Genomic DNA, 18,251 nt, shown 5'->3' with positions numbered 1-18,251 from the left:
TCCTTTTCCAGATTTTGTGAGATAGGATCTTAGATTATTGATTTGAATCTTTTCTCATTTTCTGATGTATGCATTTAGTGCTATAAATTTCCCTTTCAGCACTGTTTTGGCATATTGATAAGTTGGCATTTTCATTTTCATTTTCATATATTTTTTCACTATATTTTTAAAATTTTCTTAAGAATTTCCGTTAGACTCATGAGTTGTTGAGAAGTGTATTTTATTTCCAAGTATTTAGAGATTTGCCTATTTTCATTGTTACTAATTTCTAACTTAATTTCATTGTGGTGGAGATTATTTTAATCCTCTTAAATTTATTAAAGTTTGTTTTATGGTCTGTCTTAATATAAATTCTATGATACTTGAAAATAATGTGTATTCTTTTGTTGTGTGGGGTGTTTTATATAATTTGTCAGTTGGATCCTGTTTTGATTGTTGGTGGTGTTGAGTTCTAGATTTTTGTTAATTTTCTGGTCATTTCTCTGATTGTGAGAAGGGCATTTAAGTCTCCAACTGTGAGTGTGAATAGGTCCACTTCTCCTTTCAGTTATATTTATTTTAGGTTTTGTTTCACATAGATTGCAGCCCTCTTTGTGTGTGTGTGTGTGTGTGTGTGTGTATTTTTTTTGATCTGAAATAAAGATGTTGGCAGGGGTATGCGCTTCTGAAAATTCTAGGGGAGGATCCTGCCTTCAAAGTATAAGGCAGATGAAGGTAGAGAGTGGTTGAGATGCAAATAAAGAATAACTAGCAAAATCCACTTTTTGTGTCCCCTAATTGTTCTTTGCATAGATGGACGAATTTTTATCTCCAGCATAGGCGGAACAGATTTCCATTTGGCACTGTATCATTGTGTAATGATGCCAATTAAATAATCTCAGTTGGAACCAAAATTATAGTTGTTACTCCATCATTTGTCAAAGCAGGAAAATTTCCTGATTTTTTGTTTAACATAAAAGGAAAGTTGTCATAGCCCCTGCTTTTACAGATAGTCACAAAGCTTAAACTGGTTAATCCTAGCCGCCTCCTCCCATCACCAAGTCCTACATTCCCTTACACTTTTGTCAGCACCTTCGATGCTTTTTTTTTTTTTCTTTTTAAATACAGCATAGTAATCCAGACATTCCTGCAAATTCAAGTCATTTTGAGGGCTATTCTTTACCATTTTCCATCAACTTTTTTTTAAATAGGTTATGGGAGTACCTGATATTTATTTGGTTCCAGACACAGCCTTTCTTTGTCTGATTTTGTAGTAAGAAACAAGGATTAATCACCCTGACCAGTCACCTTTTTCTGCGTGTTTGTCAAATACCATGCGTTCAAAATAGCCAGGAGCCAGTTTCAGCTTCCACTATAGTGGAACTCTTAGAGTCTTCCTTGATGGTAACATTTGTTTCTTGACAACTAATGCTCAGACACGTTGAACCCAAGGTTGTAGGGGGCAGGAATGAAAAATTTTATAGATGGGATTCTTAGGTGTAATAGGGAGAGGGTTACTCCTGCCTCTCTCCTTTAGTTCAGACTTGAGTATGAAACAATGCCATCTTTCTGATCTTTAGTTTAAGATATACATACTGCAGCATGGAGGACAGCACCCCAGCCATATAAGGTATTAGCTCCCAGCTGGTGCCCTATCTTGAGTAAACATTTTACTATTCTGTTGAGGCAACTGCTTCCAGCTGAAGAGCAACTTAGGAAGCCCAAGTAAGTTCGATGGTCTGGAATTAGGGTAAATGGGGCACTCATCTTGAGTAAATACCTTCAGGGAATGCCCAAAACTAGTAATTAAGATAAGTAATGTTTTAATTAAGATAAATGCAAGAAATTAGAAGGAACAAATTGCCAAAATTTTAAATAAATACAGCATCCAACAGTGCCATGATGAGGCATAATGGAAGCAAAAGGAAGAATGAATGCCTTATAATATGTTTCTGCATTTTTTCAAATGGGTAATTTCCCCCCAGAATATTAAAGTAGGTGAAAAGAATTGAAAATAAGTCTGTTGACATTCTCAAATAATTTTAAACTTAAATATTTGTATTTATTCCAAGAAAAGAATTTATTATAATTTTACTTTATCTTAATGAAAATAAACCCTCTTAATATCAAAATTTACTTTTTTGCTTATCTAATTTTTAGTTGAGAGTTCAGTTGTAATTAATGAAGCAAAGTAAGTTTGAAGATATATTTGATAAATACAAAACTTTAGCGAGAGATATGAATATACTTCCTGAATATGAAAGTAAATGAAAAAAATTTAAAAATGTGAATTACTAGATGTGATTTTTTTTAAGATTTATTTATTTATGCATACAAGAGCTGGGGTACAGGCCAGAGGTGCGGGGGTTGAAAGGATTCACTAGAGACAGAGTGGGGAGCAGAACAGGCAGATCGACTGAAATACGCTGCTGAGGGGAGCAGCAGGTGAGACAGGCGAGGTCTGCTGCGCCATGTGGGTAGCTCCCTGGCCAGTTGGGAATCAAATCCACACTGCAGTGGCTGTGGACAGCTTCACAGTGCTGTGCTCAACCCGCTGCACCACCAGGGAGGCCCAATATGATATTAATTATAACTTTCAAAAGTACATATCCAAAAGTAAGGAGATTATGAACATCTGTATTAGTTTTCTACTGTTTTAATAAATTACCACAGATCTGGTGACTGTAGTGGCAGGAAGGGCACAGAGCAGGTTCTCTATTACCCAAGCAGATGGGTAAAGGAGTCCTAAGAGCCCTTGGTGGCTTTTCCAGATTTTATTGGGATTTTACCGGGTACACAGTGTGCCGGGGGGGCCAGGAGGCTGGCAGGCCTCCTAGCCCCCAGCAAATCTTCACTCTTTCTGGGGTCTCCGGCCTTCTCTTGTGGCCTCTGCCTCTTTTGCTCTTTTTCTTTTGGCTCTTTTGTTCTACTGTGACACTGCCCTTATAAGCCCAGTCTGTCAGCCCAGGTGTGCCCACCATGCATGCCTACGCCCTACTCCAGGTGCCCACGATCAAGCATGCACGTAGGACCGCAGGGATCCATCATTAATGCTAATGGCGGGAGGGCAGAAAAGCCTGGTACTTTTTTACCTTACCCTACAGTAACTCAAAACAACCTTCAGAGCACTCAGAAGTTCTAAAACCAAAGTACTGGTAGCACCATATTTCCTCTGTGGGACTGTAAGGGCAGGACTGGACCACTGAGCAGGTTCTCTGATCCTATGCAGACCGGGTAATGGAGGAGTCAGAGTCCTCAGTGGTTTTGCAGGTTTTTATTGGGGTTCAGCGGGTACGTGGCAGGCAGGGGTGCTGGGGGGCCGGGAGGCTGGCAGTCCTCCCAGCCCCCAGCAAATCTTCACTCTATCTGGGCTCTCTGGCGTTCTCTGCTTCTGCTTCAGGCTTCTTCTCTTTCGGCTTCTCTTCGGCTTCTTGGCTTCTATTAGCATCCCCGTGACACCGCCCTTAGAAGCACAGTCTTAGCGCAGGTGTACCCACTCCAGGTGCCCGCCATCAGGCATGCATTCAGGATCACAGGGTTCCCTCATCTATCCTGATGGCGGGAGGGCAGAAAAGCCTGATATTTTTCCTTACCCTACAGGGAATATCTATTTTTCTTGTCTTTTCAGCTTGTGGAGAGGCTCCCTGCCTCTCTTATGGTCTCTCACTCCTTTTTGAAGCTAGCAGCATTTTGAAATCTCTTTTCTCTGGCTTCTGCTTTCATTGTGTGACATCTTTTTTCTTTGAATCTAACTATACTTCCTCTTTTTCGTAAGGACCTTTATGACTATATTGGGCCTACTACCCCCATAAACCAAAATAATCTCCCGATTTCAAGATCTTTAATCACATCTGCAAAATCTCTCTTGCCTGTAAGTTAACATATTCACAGGTGCTGAGAGTTGGGAGATGATGATTCTCACTATTACAGCAGTTTAACTTCACATTCAAAATGGAGGTATGAAAAATGAACTGAAGTACTTTAGATTTTGAATTTTTAACTGGAGCAAAGTTAAATTCTATGGATAAATGTGGTTTACAAAAAGCAGCTACTGACTTGACTCAAATATTTCATCTGGAAATTTCATCTGGAATAGTTTTAAGTGGCATACATTGTCAATAATTTGTAATATGAAAGCAGCATTGTTTGTGGATCCTCTAAACTGATTAAAAATTTTTGCTTAGTACAATCTTACCCAGATTTGGAAATTAACTTGAGAACTTAAAAAAACACACACAACAAAAACCAGTTATAATTTCATCCTGCAAAAGAAGTATCAGTAAGCTGAAGTTCAATAAAAAATATTTAAGATTGTCACCTAAAAATATTATTACTAACTTTGCTTCTATTAAAGCCAGGAAAATAAAATTAGAATTAACTCTATTTTTCCTATAAAAACATTTAAACTGAAAATAATATTGTTAATTTTGATATTTCTGCTTTTTAGTTATTAAGCTTTAACCTTATGGGCAAAAATAGCCATTAACATACATAAAAACATGTCTGTGTGATTTTACTTTTGCCTTAGGCTTCAGTCTGACTCATGAAAACTATTGGATTCTGCATTTAAAATTTTGAGATTTTGAATATTTTTGATTTTTTAAAAATTATTGATCATTGAATTTCTTGTCACCCCTTTAAATTTTGCTTCCAGGGTAAGTCCTTCACTCCATCCTAAATCTCATCCCATCTCTCCAGTAAATGAGTTCCTTGGTTTTAGGTGAGGATGAGTGTGATCCTCGAGTGTTGAGTGAGACATTTGGTAAATCTGTCAGTTTTAGTGCTGGCTGGAGACTCGTGAGCAGAGAAGACAAATCCTCAGGTGGAATAGGGATCTGTTCCTGCAGAGGGCAATTTGGCCGTGGCTCCGTATTAGAAGCATCTGAGGTCCTTGTGAAAAGCCTGGTAATCAGATCGCACCCTGTGCCAATAAATCAACCTCTGCTTTGGAACCTAAGCATCAGTGATTGCTAAAGTTCCCTAGGTGACTCAGTGTGCAGCTGAGGTTGTGAATCCTTGATCTACAGCAGTGCCTCTTTGTTATGTGACTGTTTTATTAGACCAAATTTCCAAAAGTGAAATTACAGCAGTAATTGTTAAAACTTCAGTGTGCACATGAATCATCCAGAGAGTTTGTTAAAATGTTTATGTATTCGCTTTGGAACCTGAGTGTCTATACATTTATGAAAAGCTTCCAGATGCTATATTTAGTGATGGTCCATTGACCACATTTTCAGTAGCAGTGTTAGAGAAGTTCCAGCATTTTACCACCAACTATGGGCCACAGTTGAGTTCAGATTTCAATTAACAGACCCAGCAGATTATTGACACCACTTCCAGGTGTCTGAACTAGCACTTAAAATTCTGGCTCTTGGGTGAATGTACCCGTAACAGTAAGTTCAGCTCTACATTATCATGTATTTTGTTCTTAATCTAATAACCCTATAGTCTGTTCCCATACTTGCTCTCTGGAATCCTGTTCATACAAACTAGGTAGATCTTATATGCTGTTTTCCCAGAGCTGTCCTTGTATTTAATCTGTTACATGGGAGCTAATCCTTCCTAGCCTGGAGGCAGAAGTAGTGGAGGAGAAAGGGTATCTCTTTGTCAGTAACACCTCAGGTGAAATTACTGAAAGGTTTTTTTATGCAAGTAAAAGACTGATTTGGAAGGAGGCAAAAGGAAGACCGCTTTTTTTTTTTTTTAGCAGAAAGGTTTGGGAATTTTGAGAGTTAGTTCAAGCATCTCATTCCAAGAAACAGAGAAAATCTCATTTCTTCTCAGCCCCTTACCTTCCCTTCAGTCTGGCAGGATTGTGCTCTTGAATGGCATTTCACTATAAACCATACACTTGGGCCACAGACCAGATCATTCACTAAATCTTTCTTAAAGCTACGGTTTGAGACATGTTGAAAAATCTAGATGTCTTGCTGTTAAATATTACTTATCAAGCACTACTTTTATGTTTGATTAACATTAAAAATGTGAATGAGTAAGAATGTTGAAGTGTTTCTTTTAACGTATGGATTTCCATTGTCAGTAATATTTAGAGGAGGCTTTAATGTCTGAGATGCTGTATCATGTTTACTGCAGATCCACAAATTGTTGATCATTAACATTTTGTGTTTTATTATTTACAGAAACTTATTGGAGAAGTATTTAATATTGTGAGTCAACAGTCTACTGCTCGACCTGGATGCATTATTGAACTCGATGCTATAACCAACCAAGTAAAGATATCATTATGAATTGCTGATATTACTGTACTTTATTCCAGAGTGCTTTATATGCATATAGTCAATCTCAGAGTACTTTTCTGGTTTGATATTAAATATAGTCAGCTTATCTTGATTCTCAGTGAAAATCTAATGATTTAGGAATTGTTTTTTCTCCACTTGAATTGTATCTGTAGCCTAACTTCCTATTTAAAGATCATTTTATTCAGTCAGGGGAGCCATAGGGAAAAGACAGTATAGCTACATAAAGGCTTGATTTGTGGTTTCTCTTTTTATATTATTACTCATTTCAACTTCAACTTCAGAGTATTTGTTGTGCATTTATGAATGTTAGCTATTTTTAATGAGGTCCATTAAAATGCTGATGAAATTAGGATCAAAGTATATAGTTACATTCTAATCATGGATCTTTTGTGTAGTCAGTGTTCTTCCCTGAAGAAACCTGAGAAAGGAGAAGCCTTCTTCCAATGTGGAGTTTGCAAATCCCATTCTAGCTCTCAGGATATTTGTTCAGAATCATGTTTATGGTCCAATAATAGCACTAGTGTATTCATTCCAAATATAAGAAAATGTTTCTTTGCTGAGGAAGTTACCACTATTTTCAAGTAAGAAAATGAAGTACTAAAAAAATATATAGTTAGGTAGATCATTATTTTTCTATGGCGCCTTACATATCCTTTTGGGGAAAATGTAGTAATTTTCACCAGTGTAGAGAAATTACCTCATTAGCTCTTGGCAATAGAAATATGGCTTTTATTTTATTATTTTTTAAAGATTTATTTTATTTTATGCATCTAAGAGCTTGGGGCACAGGCCAGAGGTGTGGGGGGTGGGAGGATTCACCAGAGACAGAGTGGGGAACAGAACAGGCAGATTGACTGAAGTACATTGCTGAGGGGAGCAGCAGGCAAGTCAGGAGAGGTCTGCTGCGCCATGTGGCTGCTCCCTGGCAGGCCTGGGAATCGAACTCATGCTGCAGTGGCTGCGGATAGCCCCATAGGTGGTTACGTCTTAACCCCTTGCGCCACCAGGGAGGCCCTTGAAATAAGGCTTTTAGACTCAAATTACTAATGCTTCCTAGGAAATCTTAAACCGATGACGTCCATTTTCTACTCCATAGGGATTTGGGTGAAGAGTATATTAGATTCATTCCCATAGATACCTTAATCTTTAATGGCAGCATCTTAAATTCATCCCCCACTTTAGCTCTTTCTCTACTCTTTACTTTGTGATGTCAGTATAGTCCACTCTCTAACATCTGCTTTTCACTTGATACTTGCTCAAGATTTTTTTCCCCTCACAGTTGTGACTTTCTTTTACACAAGGGCTGGTAACTATACCTACTGATTAATGACTTAGGCTTTTTTATCCATGACAGAGTTTTAAAACTTATTCTAGGTTTTCACCCATTGTCCTGTATGTTTTTAATACCCATGAAATCATCACCTTTTCCTCTCACTTTCTCTTTTTCTCTGGGGAGAGTGACCTTTTATACTACTATATTAACATTAATGCCTATCCTTCTAGACTTCCCTTCCTTGAAATCTCCTGGATTGTCACCTGATTGTCTTGACACACTTTCATAATAAGATTTTGTTTGGTTCTAGCCTTTTCTTTCCTTTTTTTAAATTTTATTAAGTGAAATTAGAGAAAATCAGAGCCAGAGACTTGTGCACCTTACCTAATCAGGCTTTTTTATCCACTCATGAGACCTGATATTTTTGAGCTCAAAGTAGTGCACATCATTGAACTGGGTATTTTTTGGTCTTTATTTCTCACAGTTTGTTTTTGAGGAGCACACTTGTTGATTTGTTTTTATTAGAGTTCCTCAGTTTTGCTATGTAGCATCATTGAAAGTAATTTTTCTCTGCCCAGTCATTCCGAAGACTTTTTTCTGTTGCTTTTCCCCTTTCTAATAAATCAGTCAGTAAAAAACAGAAACTTCTAGAGAGCTTTATTTTTTCTTCATTAACATTATTGGGGAGATTGTGGGCAGAAGATAGGGAATAAAGATAAAACTTCATTTTTTTTTTTTTTTTTACATTTGTAGTGTGGCTCAAATACACAGTTGCTTCATGTGTTTCAAGAAGACTTCATTATAGGCTACAAGCCACATAAAGAGGATATGGAGAAAAAGGAAACAGAAATATTTTTTCAGCCATCACAAGGTAATTTTATTTTTTAAAGATTTATATTTATATAAGAACTAGAGTAGGCCAGAGGTACAGTAAGAGGGTGTGTGTGTGTGTGTGTGTGTGTGTGTGTGTGTGTGTGTGTGTATTCACTAGAGACAGGGTGGGGAGCAGAACAGGCAGATCTACTGCTGAGCCAGGTATGTTAGCTCCCTTGGGGCGGGGGTTGGGTGATGGTGATGGTGATGATGATGATGACGATGGTGGTGATGTTGGGGATTGAATTCATGCTGCAGTGGCTGGCAGTAGCTTGATAGTGCTGAGACTTAACCTCTTGTGCCACCAGGGAGGCCCCAATTTTAAAAACTAATCTTGTTTAATACCTTAATCTTAAAAAAAAGTCTCCGAACTTTCTGTGAGTGTAGATTTCTATATAAAAGCTATCACTCTTGTGCTTGGCAAAATCACCCGTTATATCAAAATTGCTTTTTTGTAGGTGAAGAAGGCATATGGGTGAAAATTACATTTTGAAAGACAGTTTCACTAGCAACAAAGATGTTTGTTATTGATGAAGCCCAGTTTGTTTTAAGAGTTATTTTTAATTGTTCAACTGCACCATTAAATTATTTTGATTCATATTAAGTTATTATGGTGTCTTAAGGAAATAATGTTAGTATAGGTTTAAAATAGTTTTCAATAAATTGCTAAAGATTACTAATGAATATAGAATGTAAGATAAGGTGTTGTATACCAGGAACCTCAGGTATGCTGTGAAATAAAGATAACATCTCAATTTCCCCTCTGAAGTAGAGTCTTTCTTTCTTTCTTTCTTCTTTTTTTTTTTTTTGGTGAAAGAATAATTCTCCATAAGACCTTTCAAGGGCAACTCACATGATGTTTAAATATTTTTAGCATAATAGGTTTCCTTTAGAAGTTATAACTTTGTAAGTCATTGTATTTGAACATAAAACATTGGCTAGAATACTTCGTGCTTGAAAGTAAGAAAGACATGATCTACTTGAAGAATTTATTCTCTCTGATTGAAACTTAGATTTACCAAGATTTTCAAGATTCTTTCTTATTTGGTTGTAAATTATAAGTACCCAAATGGACATATTTAATTATTCATATTTTATCACAGAATTATGTCTCGACATTTAAGGAAAGAATACATACTGAATTTGTATGGACAAATTCCTTTTCTCTAATAGAATATCAGAATGAGTTCCTGTCTTCTGTGAGACTTTGCTCAAACATCTTTTCATCCCTCAGAGTAATAATTTTCCCCCTATCATGTGTCTTATAAAAATTTTTCTTATGTTATTCTGTTGTTCAATTTTATTCTGCTGTCACTATAGCATAACAGTACTGCTTTATAGATTTGAAATGTGTTTTTCTGTAGTATTTCACCTTTATCTGAATTTAACTTTTTTTATATGCTTTCCAGCAAACCCAGTTATCATTTATCATGCTATTTCTAATAGGAAATACATGTCAAACTACTACAAAACATTGCTTACATATATATTAATGTATTTTTCTTCATAGTAGTATTTTTAATTGAAAGACTTGTATTTTAAAAACATTTTTAGTTTCCTATTTTGATATATCTGTATTTCACTGAGAAATCAAGCCAGAAGATTTTCCCAGAACCTTTCTTGGTTTCCCTTTATTTTTTGTGCAAAATATGTCAGATGCTTTTCTTGACTTTTCAGCCATTTTCTTAAAGGACTTGATATGTATATTTCTTTTCTTCCCTTCCCTCACCTTATTTTGCACTTTCTAAATTTTAATTAAAAATTACTCTTTTAATTAAAAAAATGCCAATTATAGACAAAAGTTAAGTGAATCTTCCTGTGCTCCTAATTTAGATTGAATGTTCTGTCAGATTTGCTTTATATTTACCTTATTTTTTTTTCTTTTCCTTTTTCCCTGAACTATTTTAAAGTATATCTAGCTCCCATGTTGTTTCATTCCTGTGTACTTCCACATGCATTTCTAAAAGTGACTTTCTTACATTTGTATTTTTATAGTGATAAAATCCTCAGAATTGTGTAATAGCTGGCCCATATTTACTTCATTCAGTTGTCTCAAAAATGTCAGGGTTGTTTAATTTGTTTGACTCTGTATCTAAACAAAGTTCACCCATTGCCTCTCATTTGTTTTTTTACTATCAGTTTAAAGGTGATCCTCCTTTATACTCTTCATATAACTAATTTGTTTTAAAGAACAGTATTTTATAGGAATTTTAGACTAGTTAGCTATAATGTCATTTAAACTTTTTCTTGTAAAGTGCAGGTTGTTCTATAGACTCAATTACATCCAGTTTCAATTTCTTAGGTAATACGTGTATCACCTCATAAAGAACATAGTTTTAAGATATCTCATTTCGGGGCCTCCCCGTTGGCGCAGCGGTTGAGCGCTGGGTTGTGAAGCTGCCCGCAGCCTCTGCAGCGCTGGTTCGATCCCCGGCTGCTCCCCGGCCACCGGAGGAGGATCCCACATGGCGCGCAGACCTCTCCTGCCGCCCGCTGCTCCCCTCAGCAGTGTACTTCGGTCCTTCTGCCTGCTCTGCTCCCCACTCTGGCTCTGGTGAATTCTCTCACCCTCCCGTGCTTCTGACTGTACCCAGTGCATGTATAAACAAAACAAACAAACAAATAAATAAATAAATAAACATGCCTCTATTAAAAAAAAAAAAGATATCTCATTTCTAATAATGCTAAAAATTTAGAAGATTCAGGTGTGGCTACAAAGTTAACTTCGCTAATCTTTTACTTCATGGTTTCTTCTATTGATATTACATTAATCAATTCAATTGCAAAATTATAATTTCTGATTTTTTAGTTCTCATTTATTTATTAGCTGAAAAGGCATTTGTAGGGCCTCCCCGGTGGCACAGTGGTTGAGCGCTGGGTTGCGAGGCTGCCTGCAGCCTCTGCAGCATCGGTTCGATCCCCAGCTGCTCCCCGGCCACTGGAGGAGGGTCCCACATGGCACGCAGACCTCTCCTGCCGCCCGCTGCTCCCCTCAGCAGTGTACTTCGGTCCTTCTGCCTGCTCTGCTCCCCGCTCTGGCTCTGGTGAATTCTCTCACCCTCCCGCGCTTCTGACTGTACCCAGTGCATGTATAAACAAACAAACAAACAGATAAATAAAACATGCCTCTATAAAAAAAAAAAATAAAAAAAAAGAGAAAAGTTTCCCCGTATCAATTGAAGTTATTTGGCTACTTTGAAATGCAGTTACTTTTAGGAAGGGCAGGGTAAGTGTTTAGTTATTTCTTTTTAATTGACAATTTAGAGGGAAGAATTATGTCCAAGTGACTATTGATGAATTTTTGTTGTTTGACTTTCTTTTGCGTATCATTGTAAACTTATTTTTAAAAACTGTTAATGAAGAAACTATACATACAAACAAGTAATCCTATCACTCATGGATTGTTGTATACTCATTACTGTTTCAATACTTACATTTTCCTATATTAGGTTAGTGAGGGCCATTTCAAGTTAGTCCTGAATCGTTTGAACACAATCTCATTATTCTTGATATTATACTGTCTTTCAGGAACAAGATGCTACACGGCCATCTTGTAGATACCTTTTGCAAGAATAGAGTCATTCGCCAAATTGTCCCTTTTAGTGGGGCTTGGTAGTTCAAGTCCACCATATGAGCTCTAACTGTGCTCATTGCTCATGAGTTGTTATTACGGGTTTTGTTTTTAAGAAAAGATTTTGGTGTTTTGTGTTGATCTCATTTTTGTATACGAAAAATGAAATTATCAATTGGGAAAGTAATGTCCGCAAATAATGTATTTTCATTAAAATAAAAACTGAAGTCTCTGCTGTAGTCTGCCCTATCCCCTAAATCTTATAATTTTTTAATGCTGTCTTCATATAGGGAAAGTAAGATAAATATTTTCTTCCTTTTAGTTGCCAATTTTCCAACTAAGGAGTTAGTACCCAGTTACTTTGGGGACATTCTATGGGGCTGCCTAGTCTTGTGCTGTTGTGCTCTTTCTCCCTCACATTTGCTCCTCCCTCTGTCTCTCATTCTTCTTCTCCTTCCATTACTTCCTCCTGTTCCTTTTTGTCCTTCCTTTACTATTTTCCTTATGTACCTTTCTCTCTCTTTTGGTATTTTTATGAACTCTTGCTTTTTTAAATTGTTAAATTTTTTTTTTGATCAATGCATTTTAACAGATTGCTTGTTTATTTTTTGATGCTCAGGTTGTCCCATTTTGACACATAGGTATCCGTTCATACTCGCTTATGTGTACTTCTGACATAGCCCTGTTTGTCTTTCATAGCTACTTAATGTGTGGCACAAAAGTTATATAAAACTGTCCCTAAATGTCTAGACTGAGCTCTTTCTCCCAACTTGTGTACATACTGAGTTTTTTTTTTAACATTTATTTGTGCATATAAGAGCTGGGGTACAGGCCAGAGATGCGGGGCAGGGTTGGTGAGAGGATTCACCAGAGACAGAGTGGGGAGCAGAACAGGCAGACTGACAAATACACTGCTGAGGGGAGCAGCGGGCGAGACAGGAGAGGTCTGTTTCGTCATGTGGGTAGCTCCCTGGCTGCTGAGGATCGAACTCGTGCTGCAGAGGCTGCAGACTGCTTCATAGTGCAGTGCTTAACCCCTTGTGCCACCAGGGAGGCCCTGTATACTGACATTTTTAAAAAGTGTTTTTCTTTTAACCCTTTAGAAAAATACTAACTTACATATCCTTTTCCTTTGAAAATAGGATATCGTCCACCACCATTTTCAGAAAAGTTCTTTCTAGTAGTAATTGAAAAGGACACCAATAATAACTCTATTCTTCATATGTGGCACCTTCATCTTAAATCTGTACAGGCATGCTTAGGTGAGTAACTATATCACAAATTTATGCACAGGTCATGTGAAATTTATTTTACTGAATATACTTTAGGTTGGTTAATTCTTTAACATGAGAATCCAATAAACTGTAAATTGAATTGCTGAATTGAAGTATGGAATGCCAAACTTTTAATACATGATTGTACATCATTAATGAAATATGTCAAAACAGCACATTAGAGATACTGAAGAAATAAAAGTTTGATAGATTTATTTTCTATTAATATTTGTTGAATGCCTATTATGACTTTTAGATACTGTGCCTCTAAAAATCAGTTTTGCCTTTAGAAATAGTATTGTCATTTTCTGCTGGTTAATGCATACTGCCGTCTGTTCTTGGGCATTAATTTGTTTTTCTGAGTTTTCTTGTATGTCTTCATTAATTTTTCTGTGTCTTCTTCCATTTCTTTGAATTTCTCTATCATGACAATTTGAACTCTGTACCTGATAGGAAGAGAGGATATTCTATGTCTTTGTAATTGGATTCTGGAGATTTGTTCTTGGTGGTGAAATATTCCCTTGAGAACTCAAGATGCCCTATATTGTATTTTTCTGCCTGCACATTTTGTTGCTTTCCTATTTCCTTTTTTTTTTTTTTTCAAGTCTCCTGACAAATGGAACTTCCACTTTTCCTGCAGATGGCATTGTAGGTGTGATTTTTTTTTTTTTTTTAAATCTTTCTTGCCTTGTCTGTTTCAGTAGCTTGTATGTTGGGGAGAACTGATTTGTATCTGCTGAGTCATTGCTTGAGAGAGGAGCCTGAGGTGTCCAGTCACTGGTGAAAGCTGATGTGTGGTGGCTGCTTTTGTTTGTAGATCACTGATAACCCTCCTCTCTGGGTTTCCAGATACATGCCTGTGCAGTCTACACCCTGTGTAGTTGACAGGATCAGTACTAGTCCCTAAGGGTTGTGGGGAGGGTGGGCGCAGTGTAGCACCCTGTCCTCTGACTGGGAATCCTGCCCATCTGGCAGACCCCAGCTCCTCCATGCCTTTTTCCCCTTAGGTAAGGGTGCACTTCCAATAGTCAGCACTCCTCTTTCTGGGACACCAGGCAAATGTGGGAGCATATCTTCAGGGTTTACAGTGCAGGTTCTTGCTCTAGCCACAGTGTCTAGGAGGCTTTCTCCACCCTTTTGTGTTAAGGAGTTGAATCTTCTCACTGTGTCTTCCGGCGTGGTCAGTACTGGTCTCTGATGTCCAAGAGGTGCTCTGATTTTTGCATGGGACCATTTGGGTCCAGGTACCCTTTGGACTACTTTCAGATTATCCTCCTGCGAATGAAGGGAGGAACCTCCTCTGGTGCCATCTTTCTCCGAAACTTGAATATGGTTCATCCCAGAGACTGCAGAACCTCAGAGCCTATCTCTGCATAGGACCCACACCAAGAATTTATTATTTCTGGTGATTTTATAATTTGGCCAGTTTTATACACATTTAATACAATGAACTAATATATCTCTTATTTGTTCCCTTTGTAATCACTGTCACATAACTGTAAGTAGCAGGTCTGACTGGGCCATGACCTGGTATGAGAACAGCCAAATTTGTCAATAGAACCTGTTACCTAGTGGAGCCTAATCTTGATGCAGCAGGAATCCAAAAGTTCTTTTGAAGGCTTTGGAGTTAATTCTTGGTGTTATGTGTTGTTTGAAAGAAATGCAAGAGTAGAAAGATCCAAAACTAGCTCATCAGGATGAAAATCTTCGCTCACCAGAGAACATAGATTTTTTTGAGAGTGGAATATAGAGCCAGGAATGGTCTGAAGGGTTTAATAGGAGTAGTAACAGATCCTTGTGATAGGACAGAAATTATGTGATGCTATCTGTCCCCACTGCTTTTGAGGGAAATTTCCACTGCCATTACAGGGCTAGAGTTGCTTGCTTTCTAGAGTTTGCAGCAAATGATACGCTGTCTTTAACGTGACAGAAAGCACTTGTCTTTTGGCTCTAACATTTGCAGCAGATTTAGTGTATATTGCCATTCTTAGCTAATACTTGACTTTACCAGTACATTGAAGATTCTGCTAGAGGATGAAATGATAGACCTAAATTTAGATGGGGAAGGAATATGTTGAGTATCTTCTAAAGTGCCTGATATTGAGAGAGATGTGTTATATATGTGAACTAATTTTTATCCTTAACTGGTGGAATGATAAGTAACTTGACCAAGTCCTCCATCTAGTTTGTCACAAACCAAGTTTCAGAATCAGATCTTTCTGATTCTAAGCCTTTGCTGTTTTCCATGTTCTTATTTTCTTTGTTAGCATAAGCTATACATTAGAAAATTGCATGGCTTTCATGAAGAAAAATGATGTAGATCACCCTTATTTTCAGATGAGGAAATAGCCAGAATTGGTGAAATACCTGGCTTAGGGAAAATACCTAGTTAGTGACAGAGCCAATAATAGTACTTGTGATTTCTGATTACTGATTTAAATTTGTACTTACTCCATTTTACAAAAATGCTTTCATATTTTTTTATTGAATGGCCTCCCATTTTCAAATAGCTCGACATACTAAACATCTACCCGAAGCAAACAGGGATTGGTCATTATCTCTGTTTTTTGGTGCTTCTTGAGGTGCACAAAACATTAGGACATCATCCTTGCCCTTGATAAATGCATATTCTCATGGGGACACACACACATGCGCACACACACACAAATAGAAATAGATTTAATGTAAAGTATCCCTGATGTGTAGCAAAGACACAGATATGTGAATCTGCTTAGAGATCTACACTCCACGCTTAAGACGAAAATGGAAATAGTTGGGAAGATCAAGGTTAATATGTCTTACAACTTCAACTAAAAATATCTTAAATTTCTTTCAACCTTTATTTTTTGTATGCATTTGCAATCATCTTGTTTCAATAATTAAGAGACTGGTATTTTTGTATCTTCTTTGCATTTTCTCTAAGTTCATTTCTCAAAATTTGATTCATTATCCATCTGTTAAAGAAACACATTAAGCACAGAGTCTCTGTGGTTAGACCAGGAATCATGTTAACAAGTTCCTCAAGCTCATGATATGTTTTGAAAGTACAAGAAAATGGAACTAGATCACCCAAGATTTTATTCCTTAAATTTGGTGATTCTTCCCTGATGGTATCCCTGTTAATGGAGTTGGTGATGCTAAAAGAGTAAAATTTAAAAAAACTTTATTAAGGTAACAAGCAAAATTCAAAAAATTGGACTTATTTCCAAAGAAACCCTGTTTCTTAAAATAATCTAGCTCATGTATATGGTTATAATAGTAGTACATTTCATAATTTCATAATTTATTTTCAAAGCTAAAGCTTCAGAAGGTGTTTCATCAGAGAGTCTACTTACCGTCCCTGGACAGAAGAATGTAGACTCCTCTCCAGAAACCTCTCCTAGCGTGAGCCCCATGCCACATTCTTCATCAATTGCCAATCTTCAAACTGCTAGTAAACTTATTCTGAGTTCTAAACTAGTGTATAGCCAACCTCTTGATCTCCCAGAAGGAGTTGAAGTAATAAGAGCAACACCTTCAGCAGGTAAGGTAGCTTTAAGACCAGGTGGTTATAGCTCAGAGTGGTCTTGAGAGGATAAAATGGTTGAACTCTTCTGAAATATGGCTATCTTAACATTGAGATATTTACTTTCAAGTAATGATGCATCTGTTTAGAAACATGTCTTTGTTAGAAATCATTTACTATGATAAATATAATCAGCTTGACAGAAAATGAAGTAAATATTTTAATGTGAGGTTTCTTCCCTGTACTGTGATTTCCTGTAATTAGGAATACTATGATAGTAAAATTGCAAAAACCAGAAACAAATATGTTCATTCCAAATCATTGAAGCTTTTTTTTTGTTTGTTTTTTAAAAAGGCCTTTTTATCTACATTGTGCTAATTATGTCTCTAATTAGTACAAGAGTTGGCATATAATTTGGGCGGAAAATGTGGGATATATGACTATAGTTTGACTTGTATAGAATGATACTCACTTTAACATGGTTAAGAAGGTGGTTTTGGAGGATAGGACTGGAAGCTATATTTAAAATGATCTGTCACTGTGGAATTCTAACTGAAGAGTTTCTAGAGTAGTATTTTTGGGGACTGAAATCTGGGGTTCAGCAAATGAATGCAATTGCTAGTAAATGATTTTGTTGTTTTTTTTTTAAAGATTTATTTATGAATGATTTTGAATGTGAGGTGCTCTTACCCCTAAGCCAGGTTTGAATGCAGAGTGGGAAAGATCATCTTAAGAGTTTACTTTGGGCTTTTGTGACAGATGCAGGTCTAAGCCAGTTTTTTGAATCCTTTAACTTACTGGAATGGTTTGGGATATATTCAAATAATGGTTTTTGTAATTTATAATAAATTAGGTTTTGCAGAGGCTTTATAAAATGCTCTCAAATGTCTTATTTGACCATAATATTCTAAGGGAAGCAGAGTAGTAATACATGCTCTGTTACTTAGATGGAATAGGCTCAGATGTTTAAAGTCACTCTCCCACTGTTAAGTTCTTTCTTTTTTTAAGTTATCATTTTTTTTTTTTAAGATTTATTTGTTTATTTATACAAGCACTGGGTACAGTCAGAAGCGCAGGAGGGTGAGAGAATTCACCAGAGCCAGAGTGGAGAGCAGAACAGGCAGACTGACAAAACACACTGCTGAGGGGAGCAGCGGGTGGCAGGAGAGGTCTGCACGCCACGTGGAACCCTCACTGATGGCCGGGGATGAACCAGCGCTGCAGAGGCTGCGGGCAGCTTTGCAACCCAGCGCTCAACCGCTGCGCCACTGGGGAGGCCCACTGTTAAGTTCTTGATGGAATTTGTTTTGATCCAAATCTTCTTTGCATTACCCCTTATGTTACAGTTGACAATAGATGGGCAGTCCTAGTCTTTGGCAGTGAGGAAAAAATATGAGACTTCTATTTCACTATTAAGTGAGCATAAATTAAACCTGATGATAAGGGTGAGATCTAGAGTATGTTTAGCGGAAAACATTTTGATGGTAAGGGTAGATCTTGGGTCTGAATTATTTGA

At 37.1% G+C, this 18,251-nt stretch overlaps 1 protein-coding gene across 8 annotated transcripts in view; it reads left to right on the top strand.

Moving 5' to 3' along the window:
• Positions 1-18,251, top strand: part of DMXL2 (Dmx like 2) — a gene marked incomplete at both ends in the record, with an annotated part of 128,561 nt that overhangs the window by 66,800 nt on the left and 43,510 nt on the right. For 6 of the 8 annotated variants that reach the window (XM_084239744.1, XM_084239742.1, XM_084239745.1 and 3 more), the window contains 4 exons: positions 6,120-6,209; positions 8,266-8,383; positions 13,099-13,218; positions 16,526-16,753. In XM_084239744.1, the coding sequence (XP_084095870.1) occupies positions 6,120-6,209; positions 8,266-8,383; positions 13,099-13,218; positions 16,526-16,753 (556 nt within the window). The remainder of the gene's footprint in view (positions 1-6,119; positions 6,210-8,265; positions 8,384-13,098; positions 13,219-16,525; positions 16,754-18,251) is intronic. The other 2 variants (XM_084239748.1, XM_084239747.1) reach the window with 1 other exon arrangement.

Source organism: Talpa europaea (assembly GCF_964194135.1).
Source record: "Talpa europaea genome assembly, chromosome: 8".
NCBI classification, from domain to species: Eukaryota; Metazoa; Chordata; class Mammalia; order Eulipotyphla; family Talpidae; genus Talpa; species Talpa europaea.
Note: the sequence above shows the minus strand (reverse complement) of the source record. Positions and strands in the feature narration are given on the sequence as shown.